This window comes from Meles meles, chromosome 11 (genome assembly GCF_922984935.1).
Source record: "Meles meles chromosome 11, mMelMel3.1 paternal haplotype, whole genome shotgun sequence".
Classification (NCBI taxonomy): domain Eukaryota; kingdom Metazoa; phylum Chordata; class Mammalia; order Carnivora; family Mustelidae; genus Meles; species Meles meles.
The window spans coordinates 12,449,617-12,474,406 of record NC_060076.1 but is presented as its reverse complement, the minus strand read 5'-3'; the positions used below and the strand labels follow the sequence as shown (position 1 = coordinate 12,474,406).

General features: G+C 53.4%; 1 protein-coding gene across 4 annotated transcripts; it reads left to right on the top strand.

The window, feature by feature from the left end:
• Positions 1-1,005: 1,005 nt before the first annotated feature.
• On the top strand, positions 1,006-21,333 carry PTGS1 (prostaglandin-endoperoxide synthase 1). Of its 4 annotated transcripts, none has more exons than XM_046022510.1 (11): positions 1,006-1,144; positions 1,237-1,326; positions 7,994-8,110; positions 8,489-8,629; positions 8,811-8,954; positions 11,673-11,854; positions 11,966-12,049; positions 13,688-13,934; positions 15,453-15,739; positions 18,814-18,961; positions 20,221-21,333. In XM_046022510.1, the coding sequence occupies exons 1-11, from the start codon at positions 1,138-1,140 to the stop codon at positions 20,574-20,576; spliced, it is 1,803 nt and encodes a 600-aa protein (XP_045878466.1). In that variant the 5' UTR covers positions 1,006-1,137; the 3' UTR covers positions 20,577-21,333. The 4 variants fall into 4 exon arrangements, with proteins under 4 accessions (XP_045878466.1, XP_045878468.1, XP_045878469.1 ...); XM_046022512.1 differs by having other exon boundaries at positions 1,078-1,144; positions 15,453-15,628; XM_046022513.1 differs by lacking the exon at positions 7,994-8,110 and having other exon boundaries at positions 1,083-1,144.
• The last annotated feature ends 3,457 nt before the right edge of the window (positions 21,334-24,790 follow it).

The following is a 24,790-nucleotide window of genomic DNA, read 5'->3' as shown; positions in this document are numbered from 1 at the left end:
CAGTGGAGCATGGGAACACCTCGGGTGCGGACATAGGAGGGGCTTCCCAGCACATCTCACCTCTCCCACCTGGCATGTTTCCCACCCTGCACCTGTGGTTCTCACCCTCCCACCCTGGGAACTGGCACAAGGACTCAGAAGTGGAGCCCACAGGACAGTTCAGTATGCTGGGGAGACCAAGGGAGAAAATTCGTGTGGGGGCCAGGACACTCTGGGTGACCTGGAGCCCATCCCTCCCCCCTGCTAGGATCTGTTGCCCCAGCTATAAAATTGAAGAACCAGATGCTGGTGTTCCGGAAACTCAGCAGGTAGGTGGGAGTCTGGCTAGAGTGCCAGCCCTGGGCAGCGGTGAAATCAGAGTTGGGAGATCTCTGAAAACAATGCCTCCGGATAAGCCATCATTGCATCAGTAGACTTGTATGCGTGATCTCACTGCATCTTACATCAATCCTCCAGGATGCTCTTACGATTATCCCCATTTCTCAGATGAGAATACTGAAGACCAGAAAGGGTAAACTACCAGGTCCCAGGTGATACAGCTGGTACGCTGTGCGTCTGGATTTGAGCTCAGGTCTCTTGGACTTGGAGCCTGGGCTCTTCATTTCTGGCAGCAGAGGTTCAGGCAGACATGTGGCCTCCTCAGAGCCCCTAGATCTGTCCTGGGGTAGCAGGTTTCCCATCCAGAAACAATGCGCAGGCCAGCCTGGACTGCTCCTTGTCGAGCCCCCTTTCCTCTCTGGGGGCCAAGGCGTGTGGTTCATTTCAGCGCTTCTAGCCTGAGATTCTCTCGGTTCTGCCTTGAAGCCTTGGGTGACCTCAGCCTTGCACGTAATCTCTGGGCCTCAGTTTCCTATCTACCAAAATGGACACAATTCTGGCGCCACCGGGCTTCAACGGCTCAAGTGCCTCAAGGATCTCGGGTGAAAACCGCTTTAGTTGCAATCAGAATAATTAATAAAATGTTGTGGCTAGGGCGGGAGCGGAGGAAGTGGGCGGCGGCGGGCGCGGAGGTGACAGCTGGCTGGAGAGGTGGAGCCAGGGAATGGGGATGGGGGCGGGACGGGCCGGAGCTCCCGGGCAGAGACGCGACCCAGGAGCCGGCCGTCAGGATCCCACACGCATCAGCCTCCTCGAACTATGAGCCGTGAGTCGGACCCTGAGGCCCCCGGGAATCCTCTTTGCTTCCCGGTGGAGCTTCGAATGCCAGGCTCAGCCCTAACCTCTCTCACTCTGCAGGGAGGAGTCGCCTGCTCCGGTTCCCGCTGCTCCTGCTGCTGCTGCTGCTACCGCCGCCCCAGGTCCTGCCCGTGGACCCCCAGACGCCGGGTAGGAGGCTCCCTCCTGGCCCCCGGGAAGCCCCCAGTCCTGCGCCTTCGCCTGGCCCCTCCCTCTGCTCTCCCCTGGGGCTGGCCCAGCTTCCCCTTTCTGCTCCCGGTGCCTGGGATGGGGGAGGGCGCTGAGGCTGCCGGTAGGAGAGGGGCTCTCTGAATATGCCCCCCCCCCCCCCCCCCGTGTGTGGGTTTGGCTAGGGCACTACAGGAATTTTTTGAGGGGAGAGGGCAGACTGGGATCTCAGGCCCAGCGTTGTGAGAAGGGACAGCCCCTTTCCAGTCCCCTCACCTGTTCTGGGCCCCTAGCTGTCCAACCCCACCCCAACAACCCGGCTGTTTTCTGTGGGGTCGGGCGGGGGGGGGGGGGCTCTTTCCCAGGAAGCAGCAGGCACCAGGGGGAAAGCCCGCTGGCAAGTTCTCTCTCCAGCCTCTAACTTTCTGGGGCTCCATGGAGATTCTCAGCCCCAGGGGAGAAGACCTCTCTTGGTGAGGGTCCTGTGTACACCAGCCCTTCTGGCAAAGAATGGAGGTGGAAATACATTTACAGAGCTGGGTTGCTTCCCTGAAGTTTAAATCCTCTGCTATGAGATACCCCTAGGGCAGGTCGTTTAGGCTCAGGGAGACGCTATTATTCTCTCTAGCTCCTTTAGCAGATGGTGGGCTAAGGGTTTGAACTTGAATCTGTCTTACTCTAGGCACTTTGCAAGGTCTTTCCACGGAGTGCCCTCCCCTCCCCCGTGCCACTCCCCTGGGTGGACCCTGGTTTCATCACCCAGAAGATGATAGGGAAAGTCAGATCCTGTAAAAGTCCTCCTCTCCTGTCCCCCACCATGCATGTACCAGGTTCCTGGTGAGGGAATTCAGTTCCGTCACAGCCAGCCTCCCTCTCCCAGCTTACTGCTGGTGTGTGTGTGTGTGTGTGTGTGCGCACACGCATGCAGGTGTGTAAGGCCTGGACGTAGCTTCCTCCACCACCTAGCTGTATGAGCCATCCCCCTCTGGGTCTCCATTCCCATCTGTGAAATGGGGGCAAGAGAGGACATGGGTGGGGGGGTGGAAAGAGGGGTCTGAGTTTTCTCTCCTGATGCGGTAAGGATTGGGGGCTCAGAGGAGAGGAGAGGAGAAAGATGTCTGCGTGGACTGTGGATCAGACCGGGTTTCCTAGAGGAAAGCGTTGGAGTGGGTGGCATTTGGGGAAGCCAGGAAGAGGGTAGAGGGTGCTCCAGAGTTCGGGTAGGAGCAAAGGCCCAGCAAGTGGGAAGAAGAAAAAGAGGGCTCGTGTGGCCAGCACTTTTCAGTTGACAAAGCCCAGCTATGGACCTCCACTTTATGGTGGTTCCAGCAATCTTGCCAGGGAGATGTGTCAGACCCATTCTACAGAAGGGAGAGCTGAGGCCCAGAGGGGAGAGAGCCCAGGTATTTGAGACCCCAGCAGCAGAGCCAGGGGCTGATCAGGCTGCCCCAGTGACTGGACTTGTCAGCCCCTGGATTGGCGTACCACTTCCTCTGGGGCCCCTTCCAGCCACCCCCCCCCCACCTCGCCCACTCCCCCCCACCCTCCAGAGTACAAAGGCCTGGCCCGCCTGTCTTCCTCTGTGTCGTCAAACTCCCAGCAAGCCCAGCAAGGTCTGTGCCGTTTTGTTTTTGTCTTTTTGACTTATCTTTATATCATAAGCGTTTAAATGGAATTATTCTTTTCACTCCACAAACATTCCCAAGGGCTTGATTTAAGATTTTGGCTGGAGCCGGAGGCAGGGAGCCGGGAGGGGCCCACCATCTCCCAGGGAGTCCAAAACGCCAACCGACTGTCCTCTGAGGGATACACAGGGGTGTGTGAGGCTCGGGGGAGGGAGCAGGTCCCTATCTAGTGTGAGGAACCCGGGGGGGGGGGGGGGTGGGGGGGGCTTCCTGGATGTGCTGATGTCTGCCCTGGACCCTGAAGGAGGTGGTGAGTGGCGGCAAGGGGGACTTTACCATGAGGCTTTACTCTAAGACTCCGTAAGGGCCTTCTGATGGAAGCAACGGCAGAGATCTAAAGCCTAAAGCTGGGACCTGGGGAGGCAGACGGGAGCACAGCAAGCAGTAGGACAAGAGGCAGGTGCTGGCTGGCCAGGGAGGGCCTTTGAATGTGGGTGAGGAGCCAGGACTTGGGCCCAAGGGTAAGTGGGTCGGATGGGTGACTTGGGGCCGAGACCGGAGGCCAGGCAGCCTTTAGGGAGGGCTGCTGCAAGGGACAGGGGAAGAACGATGGTGAACTGGGTGCAGGGCCTCTGCTTGTCCTGCCAGTCGGTGAGGGAACTGAGGTCCATGAGGCCTGGGCCTCTGCCCGGAAAGTCAGAGCCTGTGCGTGCCCTCAGCCGTACAGCCGAGGCTGACCCCCCCGGAGATGAGGGCTGCAGACTCCCCTGGGGGCGGGAGGCAGGGGAAGACATTACTTCGGCTTCTCATGGGGGCAGGAGATTGAGTCTGGCTGGGAGGACAAGGCCGTGCCAGGGGAGTCTCAATGCTCAAGTTCACCCAGCACCTGGACTTGGCTTAGTGTTCTCTCCTGGGCTAAGAAGATGGCACGGCCTGGCAATCAGAGCTCTGTGCCAGCAAGAGGGACATGAGGCAGTTAGCCCCGGCACACGGCGGGGGACCCCGGGCTGTTCCAGGCCTCCCTGCGGCCCGCTGCCCTCGTATCTGCAGCCCCAGCTGGGTCTGAGGGCCCAGACAGGGGTTCCTCTCCCGGCGCCGCTTCCAGCTGTGAGCCCAGCTCTTGGGGCCTGGTGTGGGGGTGGCTGGCCTCTGCCTGCTGACACAGCTGAGTGTAGGGCCTGGGGCCCAGGCCTGGCTAGTCAGGGTCTTCTTTTTTTTTTTTTTTCCTCCCCTCTCTTTGGCTGCCAAGCGCCCAAGCTTCTCTAAATATTATTCTTAGGGAATTTCAGCTGAGCCTCTTGCTACCTGGGGCCTCTGCATCCTGAAGGACATAGTGTTCCCCCCCGGTGCCCAGAGCCCTGACTCCTGGGTGGGGGAACGTTTCCTTGCCCGAGTCCTCAGAAAGTTCTGGAACCAGGCAGTACTAGATAGTCCTCATCAGTGGGAATATGGGCAGGATGAGTCGGCTGGTCAGCTAACTCTGCCTGTGGGGTGCCTTGAGGATTCAGTGAGAGCAAGGGTGGGGGGCTCAGAGTGATGCAAGTAATGAAGATATCTGGAGATTGGTCTGCTTGACCCAGAATAGAGAAGAAGGGGAGGCAGGAAAGGAGGCATCTTAGAGCCCGCCTGCTCCATCCACTTTCTGGGCAAAATGAGGCCCAGAGAGTGGAAGGGACTTGCCCAAAGACATACAACCAGTAAAGGGCAGCCACTCTCTCTCTCTCTTTTTTTTTTTAAGATTTTATTCATTTATTTGACAGACAGAGATCACAAGTAGGCAGAGAGGCAGACAGAGAGAGGGAGGAAGCAAACTCCCTGCTGAGCAGAGATGCGGGGCTCGGCTCGATCCCAGGACCCTGGGATCAGGACCTCAGTCGAAGGCAGAGGCTTTAACCCACTGAGCCACCCAGGCGCCCCAGGGCAGCCACTCTCTTGATACATTTCCCCAGCACCCGCTTGGCCCCTGCCCTGTTCTGGGACCTCGGTAGATTTGGAGCCTGCGTCTCCCCCGTTCTCTTTCTGGATCGTTTATTACACAGGGCGCCCTCCGCTGAGCCTACCACTGAGCTAGCTGGCAAGAAAGCAAACCGGGTTTAAGTTAGACTGAAGGGAGGCTTTTCTGTGTGAGGAGTTCCAGAGCTCTCCTTGGGGCTGGCAAACCCAATCCTTTCCCCAGATCTGGGCCTGAGAACCTCCAGGGCAAGAAGAGAGGAAAAGGGAAGGGAGTCCAGGCCTTGACTCTGCAACTTGAAAGCTGTGGGGCTTGGGGCTGGTCTCTTGTGAGTGAACCTCACATTCCTCCTTCGTGCCACAGGGAGTCTCCTCCATCCTCCTGGGAGCGCTAGGCAGATGAAGAGTCGGGGTGGGGGGCGTGCGGGGAAGGCAGGGGTGGGCAGGGGGAGGCAGTGGGGATGAACGGCTGTGGAGTGGTTGCTAGAGCCCCGGATTTCCTGGCAGCTGTGATGGTCCAGTGTGGTCAGGCTCACCCCGGGCAAGAGGCACTCAGGCTCCTCTCTGCCCACCCGGACACCCTGGGACCCCAGTGGCAGCCTTTGTCCTCACTGGGGACAGCTGGTGTTTATGGAAAGTTCATGGAGGAGGAGGGAGGGAAGGCTGGACAGCAGGTTTGGGAGGGAAGCGCCTCCATCAGACACAGCCTTTCTTGGCCGGAGAGGGATGTGGGCAGGAGCCCCGGGCAGAACTCTGGGGCAGGAAGCGGGAAGGCTCCAGGCTAGCCCTCAGAGCCAGCCGCCAGGGCGGGAAGGTGAGGGGTCTCTTGGGCCAAGTGTGGGGTTGCCATTCTCTCAGCTTTGTTTTATTGTCTCCACAAACATGCGATGAGCTGTGGCCAGCTCCTCTAGATCCCCTGGGTGGCTGGATCTCTCCAGGACTCGGCTTGAGCCCCAGGGTGTGTGTGGCCCACGTTAGGGAGGAGGAATGGTATGGCCCCCTTTCCAGGGGCCTCATGGTGGTGAGTGGGAGCATGGAACGGGGCAAAGGACATTCAGGGGAGGTTTTCTGGAGGAGCCAAGGCATGAGCAAGGTGTGAGCTCACTGGGAGGGTCAGGTGGCCCAGGAGGGGTTTGTTAGGGAAGAGCAATGGTCTGGGCGAGGGACGGAAGACCTTACGGCTTTGGGGCTCGGGAATGGGGCCACACCTCTTGAGGTCCTTTGAAGAGCCCCACCTGGCATCGGGAAGGGGGAAACACCCAAGAGAAGGGCTGGGCTTTTAGCCTCCTGCCTGCCTAGTGGTAGGATGGATCCGTCTGCGACAGAGTGCCTCGTGTGCCAGGGTTGGGAGCCAGGCAGCGGGGGGGCTCTGGGACCTCCTGGGCAGATGAAGTAAGCAGGTGGGCAGAGCATCCTGGGCAGGAGGAGTCAATGAGGAGAGTTCCAGAGCCCTGAGCCAGCTGGGGCGATTATCCACTCCCCCTCCTTGGCGTTTCTGGACCTGTGGCTGTGGGAGGGGAGGCCGAGTCCTGTCTGCTGGGTCTGCCTGTGTCAGCTTGATAAGGCCATTCTGTCCAGCCCTCTTCCCGTCGGCCCTTTCCTCCTGCAACCCTACACGGCTCCACAGAGATGCCATTGTGGGGCCCTGGGGAGTGGCCAGGGCTTAAGCAAAACTATTTGCATGATTTGTGTGATTCTCTTCTTACTCTCTGGCACTCCTGGGTGTATGGGGGGGGGGGGGGCGTGGGGTGTGGCTATCAGTCTCTGCCTGGGGTTATGCCCTCTATCACAGCACCCTTCTGCTGCCTGTTGCTACCCTGTAGTCCCCGGTAATCAGTTGTACAAAGAATAGGAGTTCTATTGGTTCTGAGCTTAGATGAGGAAATGTGTTCGCTCAAGGGAGTCTGGTGTTTTCTGTGTGAGGCCAGGGAATCCGGTCCTGCCAGGATCCAGGGGACCTGGCTCTGCAGGAGGCCTTGCTCTGCTCTGTGTCCTTGGTCAAGCCTTCACTTCTCCTCATGCCTCAGTTTGCCTCCCTGAGCTGTAATGAACACCAAATGAGCTCTGAGAAGTCTCTAACTTCTCTGTTGAAGAATCACTCGAGCAGGGAAGGTTTGAGCAAAGGGACCGTGATCAGCAGGACCTGTTTAGACATCAAGAGGGACTTACTGGTGGCGATTTCTCCAGGAGGCAGGAGGGCTGATGCAAGAGCTCCACACACCTCTTCAGGAGATTTTTCTAACCCTAGCTCTCCTGTTTCCTTGGTCCCTGACCTTCCTCCGGATCCTAGAGCCCAGAATCCACTCTGACATGGGCCAAGGCTGGGCTTATCAGGAACAGGGGCTGAGGCTGCTGGGACTCCCTTCAAACCCAAACTCTGTCTGGGGATCTGGGAAACTTCTTTCCTTGCGCTGGAGTGTCCAGTCTGGGGAAGGTGGGAAGGAAGTGAAGGGCCGTTGGTCTAGTGTGACTTGCTGGGTGACCTGTGTGGGGTTCTCCTTGTCTGGCCTCAGTTTCCGCATCTGCAAGCAGGCGTGAAGATTCCCGCTCTTCCCTCACTTCTGCAAAAATAGAGGAAAGGTGGGCGATCCCGTCTTCCTAGTGTCCAGGTACCTTGAGCTTAGGGGCTGGTGTGAGAGAACCCAGCCTTCCTTATCTCTTTTCTGAACTCCACAAACCCTGCCCTTGTGCTGGGCTCTGACCTGACAGGAAGTGAGTGCTCTAGAAGCCTTGGCTGCAGCATCTTGTTAGCTGTTTGCTAACCGCGGTGTCACGGTTGGGGTCTGGACTCTTCCCTTGCCCAACTCTGATGGTGGCAAGGAGGAGGGGGGACTTCCCCTGGGGGCCCGAACTTCCCTCTGGAGACCAGATCAGGACCCGAATTGGGCAGGGCCGGGGGCTTCTGTGTATAACTGGGGGAACAGAGAGGACCCCAAGGTGAACCCTGAAGTCCAGAGAGGGCCCCTGAGTGAGTTAGGACAGAGCTGTGACTTGTGGCCCCATCCCCATCAGGAGCAGGACGGCGCTTGGGGGTGGCTCTAGCGTGGTCTCTGATCTCTGCTTCTCCCCTGCAGTGAACCCCTGTTGTTACTACCCATGCCAGCACCAGGGGATCTGTGTCCGCTTCGGCCTTGACCGCTACCAGTGTGACTGCACCCGCACGGGCTATTCTGGCCCCAACTGCACCATCCGTGAGCTGGGCCTTCTGCCCCCACTCTTGTCCTGGCCCCCCTTGCTCCCCTGGGCTTATCTGGAGACCCTCTCCCCTTTCTGCCCTCACCTCTGGCCTACTCTCAGTCCTCCTTCCTCGCCTGGCTTTGACTTCTGACCCTCCCCCTGACCCAGCCGCAGCAGAGCTCTCCCTCCCGGCCCACCTGGTGTCCTGGCCCTGCCCTCACATCTGCTTCTGGCTCTGTCGTGTGTCATCTCCCCCGAGCTTCCATCCTTGCCCTGCCCTGTATGTTCTGCCCGGTTCCCTCTTGGCCTTGTCTCCAGTTCCCGTCTTCCACCCCGGCTTCTTCTGGTCCTGCCAGGAGGCCCCGCCTGAGTGGTTCTCACTACCCCTGCAGCCGAGCTGTGGACCTGGCTCCGGAATTTGCTGCGACCCAGCCCCTCTTTCCTCCACTTCCTGCTGACGCACGGGCGCTGGTTCTGGGAGTTCATCAATGCCACCTTCATCCGTGATACACTCATGCGCCTGGTGCTCACAGGTGGGCGGAGAGCAGAGTCCCCGGAGTCTGCCAGCGCTTGGAATTCTTAGCATTCGATAAGGACAGTGGGTGGGGAGACTGTGATGCCAGATTCAACAAGCCCAACCCAAGACGAGGCAGGGAAGGGGGGGAGAACTGGGGATGGGAACCCCCTCGTCACCACTGTTTTCGCCCTCTGCAGCGCGTTCCAACCTTATCCCCAGCCCCCCCACCTACAACATAGCGCATGACTACATCAGCTGGGAGTCCTTCTCCAATGTGAGCTATTACACGCGTGTACTGCCCTCGGTGCCCCAAGACTGCCCCACGCCCATGGGGACCAAAGGTAATGGGGACGGGGTTAGAGGCTGGGCCTGGGGGTCACGGGAGAGGCTCTGTTCTTTTTGGGAAAAAAGCGGATGGAAGATCAGTGATTGACCCATTTCCCAAATGGGTGGACCAAGGCAAGACATATCACCTATCCAGAACGACAGCCAAGGACAGCGCTGGGGAATGAGGACAGGAAAGGGTGGTGGAGACTCTTGCTGATGTCATCTAGAAAGTCAGAGCACCATCAGACTACAGCTTCTGTATTTCCAGGGTGCTTCTTTGCTTGAAACTTGTCTCCTACATCAGTGGGGATCCTGCCAGAATGGGGGTGGCTTCCGAGTGGAAACAGAGGAAGGAAGGAATAGTGTGCCCTCTGTTGGGTGCTAACTCCCTGTTTGGTTCTTTACTAAATATCTTGCCCTGCTTCCCCAGTGTAACTTACGCATAAAGTCAGAGGTTTTTCCTTTAGTTGCCTAAGAGCCCACTTGGTCTCATTGGCAGGAGTCCTTCCTCTTAAGTCCTTCTTCCCGCACCATCTTGATTGCCCCCAAACCCAGGGGTTTAACTCAGTACAGAGGCATGAAATCTGCTTCAAGTATAGAGGGGACAAGAGAGGCATTGGTCCGCCACTGCCATGGCTTCCTGCCACATGGTGTCGCTGTTGAACACCTGTCCTGTGCAGCCCCGTGTTTGTGCATTTTTGTGGGCTCAGAACCTGGCATAGGTACCGATGTCCTTCCTTGGGTCGCAGAGGCACTCTTCTGGTGGTTTGCACTCATATGTCTACCGACTATACCTACCAGATAGCTGGGTCTTGCAGAGTTTCTGGACTCTGCCGCACTTTGCAGGAACCAGTCCTTGCTCAGTGTCAATCTGAGTGATGATTCCAGGTTATATGGTGCAGACCACTCCCTCCAACTTACCCTCTGGTGAGTTTTCTCTGGGTGCTTGATCTCCTTGCCTGCCAGAGGAAAGCAGTCGGCCATCTCAATCCAAAGAGGTTCTGTTGATCTTGAACCTTCAATGTTGGGCCTCACTTGGGCTATTATGAAAGGATGTCTTAACCGAAACACATAAATTCAATTATTCCTTTCCTTGTGAGCATTGGGTATGGACTCATATGACATTGCCATAATTAAGGAAGGCTTTGTTTTTTAAAAGATTTTATTTATTGTGGTGCCTGAGTGGCTCAGTCGTTAAGCGACTGCCTTTGGCTGAGGTCATGGTCCCAGCATCCTGGGATTGAACCCCTCACTGGGCTCCCTGTTCAGCGGGAAGTCTGCTTCTCCCTCTCCCACTCCCCTTGCTTGTGTTCCATCTCTTATGTGTCTCTCTGTCAAATAAATAAATAAAATCTAAAAAAAGAGAATTTTATTTACTTATTTGAGAGAGAAAGTGTGAATGACAGTGAGCATAAGTGGCGGGAGAGGGGTAGAGGGAGAGGGAGAAGCAGACTCCCTACTGAGCAGGGAGCCTGACGTGGGGCTAGATCCCAGGACCTCAAGAACATGACCTGAGCCAAAGGCAGATGCTTAACTGACTGAGCCAGCCAGGTGCCCCAAGGAAGGCTCTTTTTTTTTTTTTAAGATTTTATTTATTTATTTGACAGAGAGAGATCACAAATAGGCAGAGGCAGGCAGGCAGAGAGAGAGAGAGAGAGAGAGAGAGGAGGAAGCAGGCTCCCTTCTGAGCAGAGAGCCCGATGAGGGACTCGATTCCAGGACCCTGAGATCATGACCTGAGCTGAAGGCAGAGGCTTTAACCCACTGAACCACCCAGGCGCCCCTCAAGGAAGGCTCTTAATACTTATTCTCATGATGCCAAACACTTCAAGATGACCTGTTGTCTCTACCCCAGACAGAAAGACTGGCATCATTTAAAATAGGCTGGCAAACTCCAGCGCGCAGCCCAAATCCAGTCCACTCCCTGTTTCGTGAATCAAGTTTTATTAGAACTTAGCACACTCATTTGTTTAGGTCTCATCTAGGACTGTTTTCCTGCTAAAACAGAAAAGCAGAGTAGAAGAGGACAGAGCTCATATGCTGGCAGAGCCTAAAATATTGACTATCCGGCTTCTTACAGAAAAAGTTTGGAAGTTTGCTGATCTTTGTTTTGTAAGACCCTATCTCATCAGTTCTCAGTCATGTTCACACTATCTCACACACTCCTCATAATACTACATAAAATAGGTATCATTTGCCCTGTTTTACAGATGAAGACTTCGAAGCTCAGAGACATGAAATGAATTCTCCATGTTCACACAGTCAGCAGGTGGCTACCCAGTTTCAAACATAGGCTACCTTGCTCAAGTGCCGGGGAATTCAAGTTCATTCCTTCCTCCCTCCCTCCTTCCCTCTGTTCATTCCTTCCTTCTTGGTTTATTTACTTTTCTTTCTCCTTTCTTTTTGGGTAACTTTTTCAAAGTTGCAAACACGCACAGAAGTTGAGATGTTTCCCTCTCTTCAACACATACCCATAATTTTCCTACCTTATTTCATCTACCCCTCTTACTTTTTATGGCGTATTTTGAAGCCAATTCCTAATATCATGCCGTTTCACCCGTAAATACTTCTAGGGTCTTTTGGTAGAGAAGGTGCAAGGGGCCATCCGGTAGGAGGGAAGGCTGTTCTGGGATTCCTGTATAGACCGGTTTGGTCCGGTGAGCCCAGAAGGCCCTGGGGTGGGGAGATTGAGGCAGGAGGCAGCTACTGCCCCTTCCCACCTCCCCAACCAGGGAAGAAGGAGTTGCCAGATGCCCAGCTCCTGGGCCGTCGCTTCCTGCTCAGGAGGAAGTTCATACCTGACCCCCAAGGCACCAACCTCATGTTCGCCTTCTTTGCACAACACTTCACCCATCAGTTCTTCAAAACTTCTGGCAAGATGGGTCCTGGCTTCACCAAGGCCTTAGGCCATGGGGTGAGTACGTAGGAGGGGCTCAGGACCTCTCTGGACCTAACTTAGCATGTACAGGTCATTGCCGCTGAGGCAGCACCTGGTGATCTGAGCAGACTCTCTTTCTGTCCTCAGGTAGATCTCGGCCACATTTATGGGGACAACCTTGAACGTCAGTATCAGCTGCGGCTCTTTAAGGACGGGAAACTCAAGTACCAGGTAGCGCTGGGCTTGTGGACGGGGTGGTGGGGGTGGCCTCCCGTGGTCTTCCCTGGCAGGGGCTGTTGGGGGCCCTGAGTGGTGGCCCTAGGAGGGCCAGCTGCAGGAACTGGAGGTGTGAACCCTGGGAGAAGGTGCCAGGCAGGAGAAGACATGACCTCTCGTGTTATCCTGGGAGGTGGATTTGGGTCTTGGTAGGAGAGGGACAGTTGCACTCTGCATATATACACTGAATTTTCCCACCATATCATTTGGATGCTATGATGCGCTTGGCACAGGTGTCTGAGCAGTGACCATGACAGTTAATGGGTCCTGACCTTCAGGAACTCACAGCCCATCAGGAGCCACACCCAAACACCAGGGTGCCAGTTTCTGTCTGCGCTAACACTAGAAACACAACGGGAACAACATAGGTCATTAAAATTTCTCTGGTGGCCACATTGAAAAAGGTAAAAAGAAACAGGTGAAATTGATTTCAGTAATATATTTTATTTAACCCCATGTATAGCCAGAAGATGATCATTTCAATGTGGAGTCAATACAGGAATCGTTAATAAAATAATCTCGCTTTTTTTTTCATGCTAGATCTTCAAAATCTGACTTTTATTTTATATTCACAGCACATTTCAGTTGAAAAAGTTGCCAACTCTTCATCGGAGATATCCGATCTGTGTCTGGATTTCATAAAGTTACAGCCGAAAAGTAGATTCACGTGCTCAGGTTGTTCTGAGCACACTTGAAGGTTTTCCAGCTGCTGAAGGCTCAGTTTTAAAGACTGAAATCTACACTAAGTAAAGTTGCATATTCAGGTCTTCATTCACACCAACACCTTTCTAGTGCTCAGCAGCTCTGCGTGACTAGCGGAGACCATATTGGGCCACACAAATCTAAACAACGCAAAGCCCGAGCGAGAAGGGCACAGCTGAACCTTTAAGGCAAAGAACAGTTCTTGGCATGTTGTCCTCCCCACCCCCCACCCCAAATGAAAAAGCTGCCATATTTGGAGACTTCTCACCCACTAGGGAGAAGCCACGAGAGTGCTCAGAGGTTGGGGCAGTCGGAAGGTCAGATAAAGCAAGAGCAGCGGGGAGGATGGGGTGGAGTTCAGGAGCCCAGAGGGGGAACAGGCTTTCCAGGCAGGCAGTGCCTGGACTTGGAGATGAGCAGGAGCTCCTCTCCCTCCCTCCCGGGGGAGGGAGGGATGGGGAGCATGGCGCCTGAATGAATGCTGGTGAGGGTGGAGAACACCTGTGGGGCATGTTTAGGATTTCAGCCAAGAGCAGAGAGAGAACTCGGAAGGGTTTAAAGCCAGGGCACAAGATGAAATTTGGGTTTTTTGAAAGGATTCCTCTGGCTGTGGTCCTGGGACTGGACTGCCTGGGGGCAAGGGTCGAGGGAGCCACTGCCGAGAGGCGTCAGCATGGAGGGTGGGTGGGGGCAGTGGGATGAGGGAAAGGGACCCATCCTAACGTCTTAAGACTTAGGAACTAGAATCAGAATCAGACCATCTTGGTTAGGGAGGCTTGGCAGTTGCTCTGGGTGTTCCGGGAGCTGTAAGTAGGGAGGGTGTCAGTGGCAGGTGCAGGCTGCCCGCACGTGCACCCGGTCCGCAGGTTGTCAGGCGGCCCCATCCCGCAGGTGCTGGACGGAGAGATGTACCCACCATCGGTGGAGGAGGCGCCTGTGCTGATGCACTACCCGCGGGGCATTCCACCACAGAGCCAGATGGCCGTGGGCCAGGAGGTGTTTGGGCTGCTTCCTGGGCTCATGCTCTATGCCACGCTCTGGTTGCGTGAACACAACCGCGTGTGTGACCTGCTGAAGGCCGAGCATCCCACCTGGACCGATGAGCAACTCTTCCAGACGGCCCGCCTCATCCTCATCGGTGAGGACTCCAGCCTAGTCCTGTCCTGGAAGGTCATGCCCTCTGTCCCAAAGAGCAGGAGCTGGGGGCTGGAGAGGAGAGAGAGCTGGGATTAGGACCCAGGCTCCTCTGCTTTCTAGCTATTAGATCTTGACCAGGCCTCAGTTTCCAAATCTGGATATTAGGGATAATGATGGTTGTAAGGATTTGTTGGGACGCTGACAAGCACTGAGCGCGTAGGAGGCCTTCGGAGAATGGGTGGCCGTGATGGTGGATCATTAGCTAAGTGACTTGCCGCAGAGTTGATCAGGCACCCCACTCTGTTTCCCCATCTCCTGCCCCAGGGGCACACAGCGACATCCCCAGCTTGTGCATGTCGACTCCAGCCTGTCCACCTTCAGGAAGCCTTATGTTTCTGCCCTGCCTGTGTCTGCCTTCTCGGAGTTTGGAGCTTCTGGGTGACTCAGGGACGGGATATTTTTGTGTCCCCTACGGGGGCGAGTCTGCAGCCTAAAATGTCAGATGGTTTCCTGCCTGGGAGCTTGGTCTCTGACACCCCTGGCCAGACCGTGTTCACTCTGAGTCACCAGTGATCCCTTTCCTCTGCCCTTGGGCATCGCCGGGCATGGCTGGTCCCAATTATATTGCCTGATTCACTAGAGCCTGGACGAGCCAGGCATCAGAAATAGGAACAACCTGAGGAAGGAGAAGGGGCTGGTTCTGAAGCCCCAGAATTTCGGAGACTTTGACCAGAGAGGGCAAGGCTGTGGCTGGAGACTGTCCGGCATATAGCCTGGAGTCGAACCTGTGGCCAAAGGGGAGGAACCTGTATATCCAGGGCTTTGGTTAATCCTCCCCAGAACCTTACTAATCAGATACGATTGCCCTTGTTGTGAAAATTAAGATTCAGAGAGGGTCAGTGAACTCTCCAAGGCCGCTCAGCAGAGGAAGATTTGAGACAGGCCCTGGCTGCGCCGGGGAGCTCATCCTTCTTGCACCACATCCCAGGGGGAGCTCCTTCCTGAGCTGGAGTTGGGGGGTCCACACGCCTACACTTAGCACTCCTCCTTTCCGCTTGCATGTGGTCATACTCCCAATTATGCCGGGCCCTGGGCCAAGCAGCTGCTGTCTACTCTTCCCAGCGGCCCCAACCGTGGTGTCAACACACACATTTTACAGAGCAGGAAGGTGAGGTTCAGAGAGATGAGGAGACACAGCCCAAGCTTGAGGGGGGCTGGAAATGGTGACGCCAGGCTCTGGACCTTGCTGATGGCACGTCTCATGGCTCCAGATCAATTTGCCAGAAGTCACTTTGTCTCGGAGCTAACTGGCTGAAATCACCAGTTTCTTTTCCTAACTAGATAACCAGTTTTCATTCTGTTATGGAACATTGGATCTGTTTCTTCCCCGGCTCTTTGTGCTGTAGCTGGTTATTGAGAAGGCAGGGGAAAAGCTATTCCTGAGAATTCTGATATGTAAGAACATACAGTGGCCGGGTCCCTGTGCTTCCCTGACGCGTGTCCCAATCCGCCCTCCCAGGGGAGACCATCAAGATTGTGATTGAGGAGTACGTGCAACAGCTGAGTGGCTACTTCCTGCGGCTGAAGTTTGACCCGGAACTGCTGTTCAGCGCCCAGTTCCAGTACCGCAACCGCATCGCCATGGAGTTCAACCAGCTCTACCACTGGCACCCGCTCATGCCTGACTCCTTCCAGGTGGGCCCCCAGGAGTACAGCTACGAGCAGTTCCTGTTCAACACCTCCATGCTCGTGGACTATGGGGTCGAGGCCCTGGTGGATGCCTTCTCTCGCCAGAGCGCTGGCCGGGTGAGCCTCTGCGGAGAGTGTGGGGAGGGCAGGTGGGCACGGAGAGGGGACAGACCTGGACCCAATCCCAGTGTTCTTCTCTGTTCCATGGGGCTGGTGTCCTCTGACGTTCCTTCCTCCATTCCTTTACTTCTCTTGTTCTTTTCTCCGTTCCGCTGTACCAGGTGCTGGGGATAGAGTGTCGAGCAAGATCAGATGTGGTTCTTGGGTCCTCGTCCCTTTGGCACTGACACCCTGGGGAGGAACTGTAGTCCCACAACAGCTAACATCATGGGAGCACTTGCTCTGTGTCAGGCGCTGGGCCAGGTGCTTTTCTGATGTTATCAGAATTATGAGGGCACATGGAGAACCACAGTCCAGAGAGCCCACGGGGCTCTGGGTACTTGGAGAGGAGGCTTGGGTCCCAGAGTTGAGAGCTGTAGATAAGGAAATGAGGTCTGAGCAGAGATCCAAAGGATGGATAGAGCCCTCCCAGGGAAAGAGGTAGTGTCAATGGCCGGGGATGATCGTGCTCTGGGGGAGGGGACAACATGGTGAGGGCCTGGAGGTCAGAGGGCATGGCAATTTGAAGACCATGAAGACATTCAAGGTTTGGTAATACATGTGAAAGTGTCTTCACACAGTAGGTCTTTATTGAATTACAGGCCTCTGTTATGGACTGAATTGTCCCCACCCCCCACTCTATGTTGAAGTCTTAACAACCAGTGCCTCAGAATATGATATATTTGGAGACAGGGCCTTTGCAGAGGCAATTGCGGTTAAATGAGGTCCAAGGGTGGGCGCCTACAATGACTGGTGTCCTTACAAGAAGAGGAGATTAGGGTATAGATGTGCAAAGTGGGAAGACTTAGGGAGAAGAGGGCCATCAATTAGCCAAGGATAGAGACCTCAGAATGAAACCCCCCTTGCTGATGCCTTGATCTTGGACTTCTGGTTCCAGACTGTGATGAAATAAATTTCAGTGGTTTAAGCCACCCAGGCTGTGATATTTTGTTATGGCCCCCCTAGCAAATGAAAAGAACCCTTTCCCTGGAATTTCTAACCAGCATCTTCCTAAATCTCCCCTCCCCAATGCTTGGAAGCCGCTGTCTCCTCTGTCTCAGCTCCCCTCACCCCTGCTTCTCTCTGATCCTTGTTCCAAGCCCTGTCATGACACCGTGGCACCATATGGATTTAGGTTTGCCACTGGTAATTTGACTGGAATTAGCATGTGCTGCTACCAGCAGCTGCTGGCTGGTTTATGGCCTCTGTTCTCTGTGGAGACATAGACATGAACAGAGATGGTAGATTTGTGTTGGACTGTATGGGCATTTTCAAGGAACAGCCATGACGCTGTGTGAAAAGCCCTGGTGTCGTATTTAGTCCGAGGCAGAAGGGCGACAGAAGTGTGTCGGCTCTCAGGATGTTCAAGGGGGCATGAGAAGTGACAAAACAGGGCTTCCCCTCAACTGAAACAAGTAATTTGCCCAAGGTCCCTGCCTTAGTTTCTCAGGGCTGCCATAACAAAGGACCACAAGCAGCTAAGTTATTTTATTATTTCACTTTCCTGGAGGTTAGAAGATGTGGGCAGGGCTGTGCTCTCTCCGAAGGCTCCTGGTGAGCAGCTGTTCTGTGCCATTGTCTTAGCTCCTGCTGGCTACTGGCAATCCTCTTAGACACATCACTCCAATATGGAGTCTCCCTGAGTCTCGTTTTCTCTATTAGGACACCAATCATTGGATTAGGATCCCTGTAAGGAACTATGAACTCATCTTCACTTGATGACATCTCTTGCCAAATAAGGTCACATTCACAGGTGCTGGGGTTTAAGACCTCACCATATCTCTGGGGGGGGGCACAAATCAACCCACAATGATCCCACATTTTGTAAATTGCAGAGCTGTTTATTTAAGCTATGTGTGTATACACTATGGTTTTCATGGCAATATTTCAGCTCCCTCCCTGCTAGCTTATGACCGCTCCCCTCCCTGGAGTCTTGGCAGAAGGAAGGAGAACCAAGAATCTTAGTCACCTATGTTCCCAGGAGTGGCTTTATCCGGAATGAATGGAGTGACATGATACTGTGTGTTCCTACCATCTGGCTCTGAAGTTCTCTTTCCTAATGGTGGTTGGTTAATAGTGGTTCACTTTTCTTTTTTAATCTTTATTGTGTTATGTTAGTCACCGTAAAATACATCATTAGTTTTTGATGTAGTGTTCCAAGATTCATTGTTAATGTACAACACCCAGTGCTCCATGCAATACATGCCCTCCTTGATACCTACCACTAGGCTCACCCCATATATACAATAGAATATTACTCAGCCATCAGAAATGATGAATACCCAATTTTTGCCTCAACGTGGATGGGACTGGAGGAGATTATGCTGAGTGAAATAAGTCAAGCAGAGAAAGTCAATTATCATATGGTTTCACCTACTTCTGGAATATAAGGAAGAGTGGTTCACTTTTTAATTACTAAATTTTTGTTGACGCTCGATGCTATGAAACAGGGAATGAAAACCAATACCAAAACACTCTTTAGCAAGACCCCCTTGAAAGATAAATCATCTGTATTCTTTGATAAGAATGGATTTGAAGAATGCCATAAAATTTCAGCCCTCAAAACTAATATCTGTCCATCCTTTTGTTGCTCATTTGCTGCCTCAGAAGCCCTTCTACTCCTCCAAATTTCACTCCCAGAGCCAGAATGCCCTTCCCCTCTGCTTGAGCTTCCGACTGGTGCCATGCTGGCCATCTTTTTTTAATGGAATCCTAGTTGCCGAACCCAGTAGTTGCAGAACCTTCTGTAATGGGATGTTGGGATTCTCACCTAGATGCAAAGGGTTGGGGAACAGTGTGGCCAGTGAGCCACTGGAGAGGTCTTCCTGGCCCACTGCCTCTTTAGTGATGAGAAAGCAAAGACTCAGGGGTGTCCCTGAGAAAGCATGACAGCAGCAGAGCTGGGGCTGGGTCCCCAACGTGGTGGCTGCTGGGCGCAGCCATGTTCTGTCTGTGCCTGGGCAGACCCGATCTCCTCCCCCAGCACAAAGTGGCCTGGCTCTCAGACTGCAGCTATGTTTATGTCTTGGCAGATTGGCGGGGGCAGAAACATAGACCACCACGTCCTGCACGTGGCCGTGGAGGCCATCAAGGAATCCCGCGAGCTGCGGCTGCAGCCCTTCAATGAGTACCGCAAGAGGTTTGGCATGAGGCCCTACACGTCCTTCCAGGAGCTCACAGGTGAGTTGCTGTTCCCAGAGGCGGCATTGTGATAGCCCCCAGTGCTATGACTGCGGGGGTCAGGAGAGGTTTGTGAGCGCCATGCTTGGGGGGGAGGTGGTATGAGGGCGGTGAGGGGAGAAAATGACCCGGTTGGGGAAAGAAAGTGGCTTCTCAGCTGGGTTTGAAGGAGATAGATAGGGATTTTCTGGGAGATATTCTGAAGAACAGGGGGAAAAGGATTCTACGCAGAACAGAAAGTACAAAGGTGCAGAGGTCATAAGGAAAGAGCCTGTTGGGGAGACCAGTGGTGGGTGTGGCTGGAGCAAGGTGCTTCTGTGTGGGGAGGGTGGAGGTGGGGATGGGCGCTTGGGGCCGGCCCTACTGTGGATTCTATGTGAAAGGATTTGGGTTTTATTCTACCTAGTGGTTCCTAAATACATACTTACAGACCAGCTGCCCAAGAATCATTTGAAAACTGATTAGAAATAGCAAATCCCAGATCCCTGCCCCTGAAGTTCTGATTCTGTAGGCCTACATGGTGCCCAAGAGTCATGTATGTGTCTGTGTATAATATATATACTATCTTCTTTTCTTTTCAAAGAAGATTCCAGCTGTTGGGCAGCCAAGAGTTTGGGAATCCTTGTTGCAAACCGTAGGAGGGTTTGAGCAGGGTGTGACGTGATCTGGGTCCTAGCGCCTTATAGAGGGTGGGTTGGAGGAAATGGGTAGGGAAGCTCTGTGTCTGTCCCCTTTGGTCACTGTCTGTGAATGTGTGGGTCTCACCGAGCGGGGAGTGAGTTTCCCATAATTTGGTCACTCTTTAATCTCCTGTGACAGTCCAGAGGGGGAAGAGGATGCTGTAACTAAATCTCTCTGTGAGCTTGGACAGGTTACATGACATCTCTGAGTCCCAGCAGAAGGGACTTGAACCAGCTTTCCTTCTTGAAATCTGCCTGTGAAGCAAGATGGATAGTGTCTCCCTGTTGTCACCACCAGGCAGTCAGGGCACCGAGAAGAGAGATGAGTTGCTTCAGGTCACAGGCTGTCTGGTGGCTGATCCAGGCCCTCCATTCATTCTTTAGCAGCAAATTTCTTCCCTAGATCAGCCCTGGAGAAGGGTCATTCAGCCAGGCCAGATGTTAGGGCATGTGCTCAATCATTCAATTGCTCTCCTTAAGTCCCATATTCTCCCCAGAAAAAGGTAGGTCTAGAAGCTTCCCTCTCCACATTGACCTTAACAGTGCCACGTCTCTGACTCTAGCTTCCCCTCCTTTCAGGGGAGACGGAGATTGCAGCGGAGTTGGAGGAGCTGTATGGAGACATCGATGCCTTGGAGTTCTACCCAGGGCTGCTTCTGGAGAAGTGCCATCCCAACTCCATCTTTGGGGAGAGTATGATAGAAATTGGGGCTCCCTTTTCCCTCAAGGGCCTCCTAGGGAATCCCATCTGCTCTCCAGAGTACTGGAAGCCAAGCACCTTTGGTGGTGAGATGGGCTTCAATATGGTCAAGACAGCTACGCTGAAGAAGCTGGTCTGCCTCAACACCAAGACTTGTCCCTACGTTTCCTTCCACGTGCCTGACCCCCACCAGGATGACGGTCCTGGCGTGGAGCGGCCATCCACGGAGCTCTGAAGAGGCAGAACTGCAGCTGGAGGGTGGACTTTGTGTTCATCACCCAGAATGCTGAGGCCGGGTTTAATAGTCTCAAATGTTGGGTCTTTGGTTTGGCATCGAGAGTATCAAGGTGGACCTTTAGAACTTTGTGTCTCTCACCCATTACCTGGAATATCGTGGTCTTGTTGTTATTCTAGAATGCTGAATTCCTGGTGGACCATTTAGAATGTTAGGAGGGATTCTTCTTTGGCATGCCAGAACACTGGGTTCCTGGCTAACAACCTAGAATATCACATTTCTGGTTGACTTGGGACATAGGCGTTCTAAAATGTGGAGCTCCTGAGGAAATCATCTAGAAAGGTAGGGGATTCTTATTTTGCATTCTGGAATTCTGGGCAGCCCTCCAGAATGTTGATTTTCTGATTGGCAGTTCAGAATGTTGTGCTGCTGCTTGCTGTTCCCAGAACAGAGGCTGGTAGGCCAGCTCAGTCTTGATCTGAATGCCTAGAATGGTAATTTGATTCATGTTCCTGTTTAGTGAGATATCCACAAAGCAGGAGAACCTATGATCTAACAAGAATCCATTGCCCACCTCTGTACCTGCACCACGGGGGCAAGAGGGCTGGGCGTTCTTCTTGGGACCCTGACTTAGACCCTGGACTAAGGAGATAAAGAGCACAGGTGGGCTTTTCCCAGCCACCAGAACTGTCGCCATCTTTGTCTTGACTCATGGCAGCTGTTTCTCATGAAGCTAATAAAATTCTTTTTCCTAGTTGCCTGCCCTGTATTGCTTTTCATCCGTTTGCCAAAAGCAGAAGCAAACTGGAGTGGCCCCACTCCTAGCTGCAAGCTCGACATGCTGGAGGTTTCGGCATGAGACCTTCCACTGCCCCGGAACACGTCATCGCCTAGCCTTCCTACCACTGGTGCTCCACTTCCCGACGTGGGTCAGGCATTGCCCTTCACAGGCTGCTCTCCTAAAATATACACTCCCCAGCCCCAGCGCACAGACTCTTCGATCCCCACCATCTGGTTAAAGCAATTTCCTCCCTTACAAAGCATGCAAGGGCAGAGAGGAAGGGTCTCTGGGGAGGAGGGCACTTACAGTGTGTCAGTTTTCCACATTTAATTATCATTTATCCTCACCCAAGAGCATGAAGTATGTGGTATGATCCCTGTTTCAAAAATGAGGGAGCTGAGACTCAGGATGGTCCAGCGACATGCCCCACAGGTGCCAGAGCCAGGCCAGGACCTGGGTCTGGCTGGATCTGGGGCTCTGCCCTTCCCCGCTCTGGCTTCCTCTTGCTTCCTGAGTTGACTCAGTTCCAGGCCTGATCTTGCCTCTCTGACTCAGGGTCAGAGAGAGAGATAGGATGTAGCTCTTACATGCTATTCTTTCAGTCACAAATATTTATTTTGCTAAGTGCTTTCTCTACACCAGTCACTATTACAAGCTTGGGGCTGTAGCAGTGAGTGAGTGAGACAGTCAAGACTTTTGTCTGTGTGGAGCTCACATTCCAGTGTGGGTAGAGCAGACGAGAAACAACACAACAATGAAATAAGATAAAGACAGGGTGAGTGTGCTTTGCCTTCTAACCCATGCTAGTCTGCCCTCCTCCTGTTTGGCCCCTGAGACCCGAGACCCTACCCCAGCCACACAGACCACCCCCCTGCCCAACCCTTGCTTCTCCCCCCCACCCCATAGCAGCCAAGGGAAGACAGGTCAGAGAGGAAATGTAAGAGTTCAGGAAAGTTCCTTCATGTTCCCCACTTGCCGCTTACATTTTCTTAGGTAGAATAATGGCCCACAAGCAATGAGGGAAAATGGGATCTAGGCTGAAGGTCCCCGGGGCTGGGGTTCCTGTCTTAAAGTCCAGAAAAACCTTGTTCCTCCTTGGTTGGCTGGGGACTCCTTCCGCCATTCCTTCCTGGCCCTGTTGAATGCAGAGAATGCAGTCCTTCTCAGCGCTCCCAGTTGCTCTGCTGACCACGGATACTTCGGCTGCTGGGGTGGGCAGGGAGTGGCTGTCTCATCCTTGCTTGCCTGGTATCGATTTCCCCTCTTTGCTAATAACCCTACTTGGCCTGAGAATCCTCCCACTCTCATTAATGCCAGTCTTGGTGGTTCCATTAGGAGCCCTCTCATGGCCAGGGGACAGGTCTGTGAATCAGTCCAATCAGACACCCTGTCCTCATACACTGGCCACTGAGTGGAGGTGCATGGCGATGGAAATGGCCGACTGATTCATCCTCACAGCTGGGCTCTGAAAAGATAGCCCTTTAGTTCCTGCTTCTGAGGTCACTGGGGAAGCCTGGGTTCCTGCCCTTCTCAAGACCTTAGCTTTTCCCTCCATCCTGGCGGCTGCTCCATGAATCCCTCTTTCACTGAAGTTGGTCAGAGTTGGTGCCTTAATGGCTGTTGGCCTGAGATGACAAGAGCGCTACGATGGTCTGAAAGGAATTTTAATCAAGGGAGACACAATTGGGCCAGTGTTTAAGAAAGAGCCCGGGAGCCCGGGTGGACAACAAGATAGAGCAGGAAGGACTGAAGGTTGGCAGAATGGTGAGGAGGCCGTGGCGGTGGGCCAGCCGACAGGTGACAGCAGTTGGAGCCAGGTGGAGGGCTGAGGGGATGGGACGACGGGATGGATTCCAGGGATCATCTTCTCTTGAACGCAGGTGTCTAGCTGAGCTGGATTTTGTTCTGTACAGACAACAGTATGTGAAGATTTCTTTTTCACTTAGAAACTTATGTCCAGGGCACCAAAAAAGCATCTTCAGAGTGAAGGCTCTGACTGCTCATAAAATGATTGCTCACTCCTGGAATCTTGATCTGGCAGGTGTGATGGTTAGTTTTATGTGTCCACTTGGCTGGGCGACAGTACTTGGTAGTTTAATCAAACACCAATCTAGGTGTGGCTGTGAAGTTACTTGGCAGGCACGGTGAACATCTGTAATCTGTTGACTTTAGGCAAAGATCACCCTGATAGCATGGCTGGGCCTCATCTAATTAGCAGAGAGGCCAGAGTAAAAACTGAGATTCTCCAAGAGAAGAGGAAATTCTGCCTGGAGACTAGAGCATCAACTCCTGCTTCAGTTTCCAGCCTGTCCTATGGGTTTCAGATTTGTCAGCCCTGATGAAGCGTGAGCCAATTCCTAAAAATGAAGTCATATCTATCTATCTATCTATCTATCTATCTATCTATCTATCTATCTACCTATCTACCTATCTACCTATCTATTATCTATCATCATCTGTCTCTCTACCGCCCCCTATTGGTTCTGTTTCTCTAGAGAACCCTGACTAGCATGGTGGGTGACGCTCAGGGCTCCCAGTGCAAACAACAGAACTCCCTCCAGCCTGTTTAAACAGGAAGAAACTTATTAGGGACACTGCACAGCTCATGGAAACATTGGCAGGACTAGAGAATTAGGCTTGGAGGCTTTGTGCCCAGGAGCAGCAGCCACTAGTCCAGTAAAGATGCCTCTGTTCTTGCCACTGGACACAGGCGTCTCACATGGCACCCCTGTTGCCAAAATGCCCCTCTTGCTGTCCCTGAGACCTGGCGGCGGCTCCAGCCCCGCCCCCCCCGCCCTACCAGAAAGTGGATTCATTCTGCTTGGTGCCTGCCTCCCTGCTTTTCTCTACTTAAAATTAAAACTATTTTTATTTCATGTCTGATTAGTGGAGCCTAGCTCCCATACCTGTGCTCTAGCTCCAAACAGGGGAGGGAGTGTGATTTCCGGCTTGCACCCTGCTGGGGAAGAACCCCCTAATGTGGGAAATTCGTGCATAGGAAGGATGTTCAAATGGGCCGGGGGCAGAGAAGGTCTACCTCAGTGGATCTGAGCATTCTTGGGTCTGTTTTGCCTCTGTGGGCTCTATCTAGCCTCAGAACACTGCGAAGAGCATCACACTGGTACCATTGTTGACCTGGCAGCAGCTCAATGGAATTGCAAGCAAAAAAAAAGAACATAAGAAGCGAAATTCCAGAAGTCCAGGACAGTAGAGGTGCAAAGACTGTAGAGTACACATAGTCCACTTTCTCTGACACCGTTTGAGTAAAAGGTGTCAAAAATATCAGACACGCCTACAACCGACTTTCCTGCGTAATTGTGCTTTTCCCATAAAAATGGACTTTAAAATAGCTTTGTGTGAACAACGGTAATGAATATTAAAGCTTCAATGATACTTTTACAGAGCACTCTCAAGGGAATTACAATAAAACCTT

Coding starts and splice junctions, on each gene's coding strand:
- PTGS1 (XM_046022510.1), top strand. Junction 8,630..8,810: donor CATGCGCCTGGTGCTCACAG/GTGGGCGGAGAG, acceptor CGCCCTCTGCAG/CGCGTTCCAACCTTATCCCC. Junction 12,050..13,687: donor ACGGGAAACTCAAGTACCAG/GTAGCGCTGGGC, acceptor CCCATCCCGCAG/GTGCTGGACGGAGAGATGTA.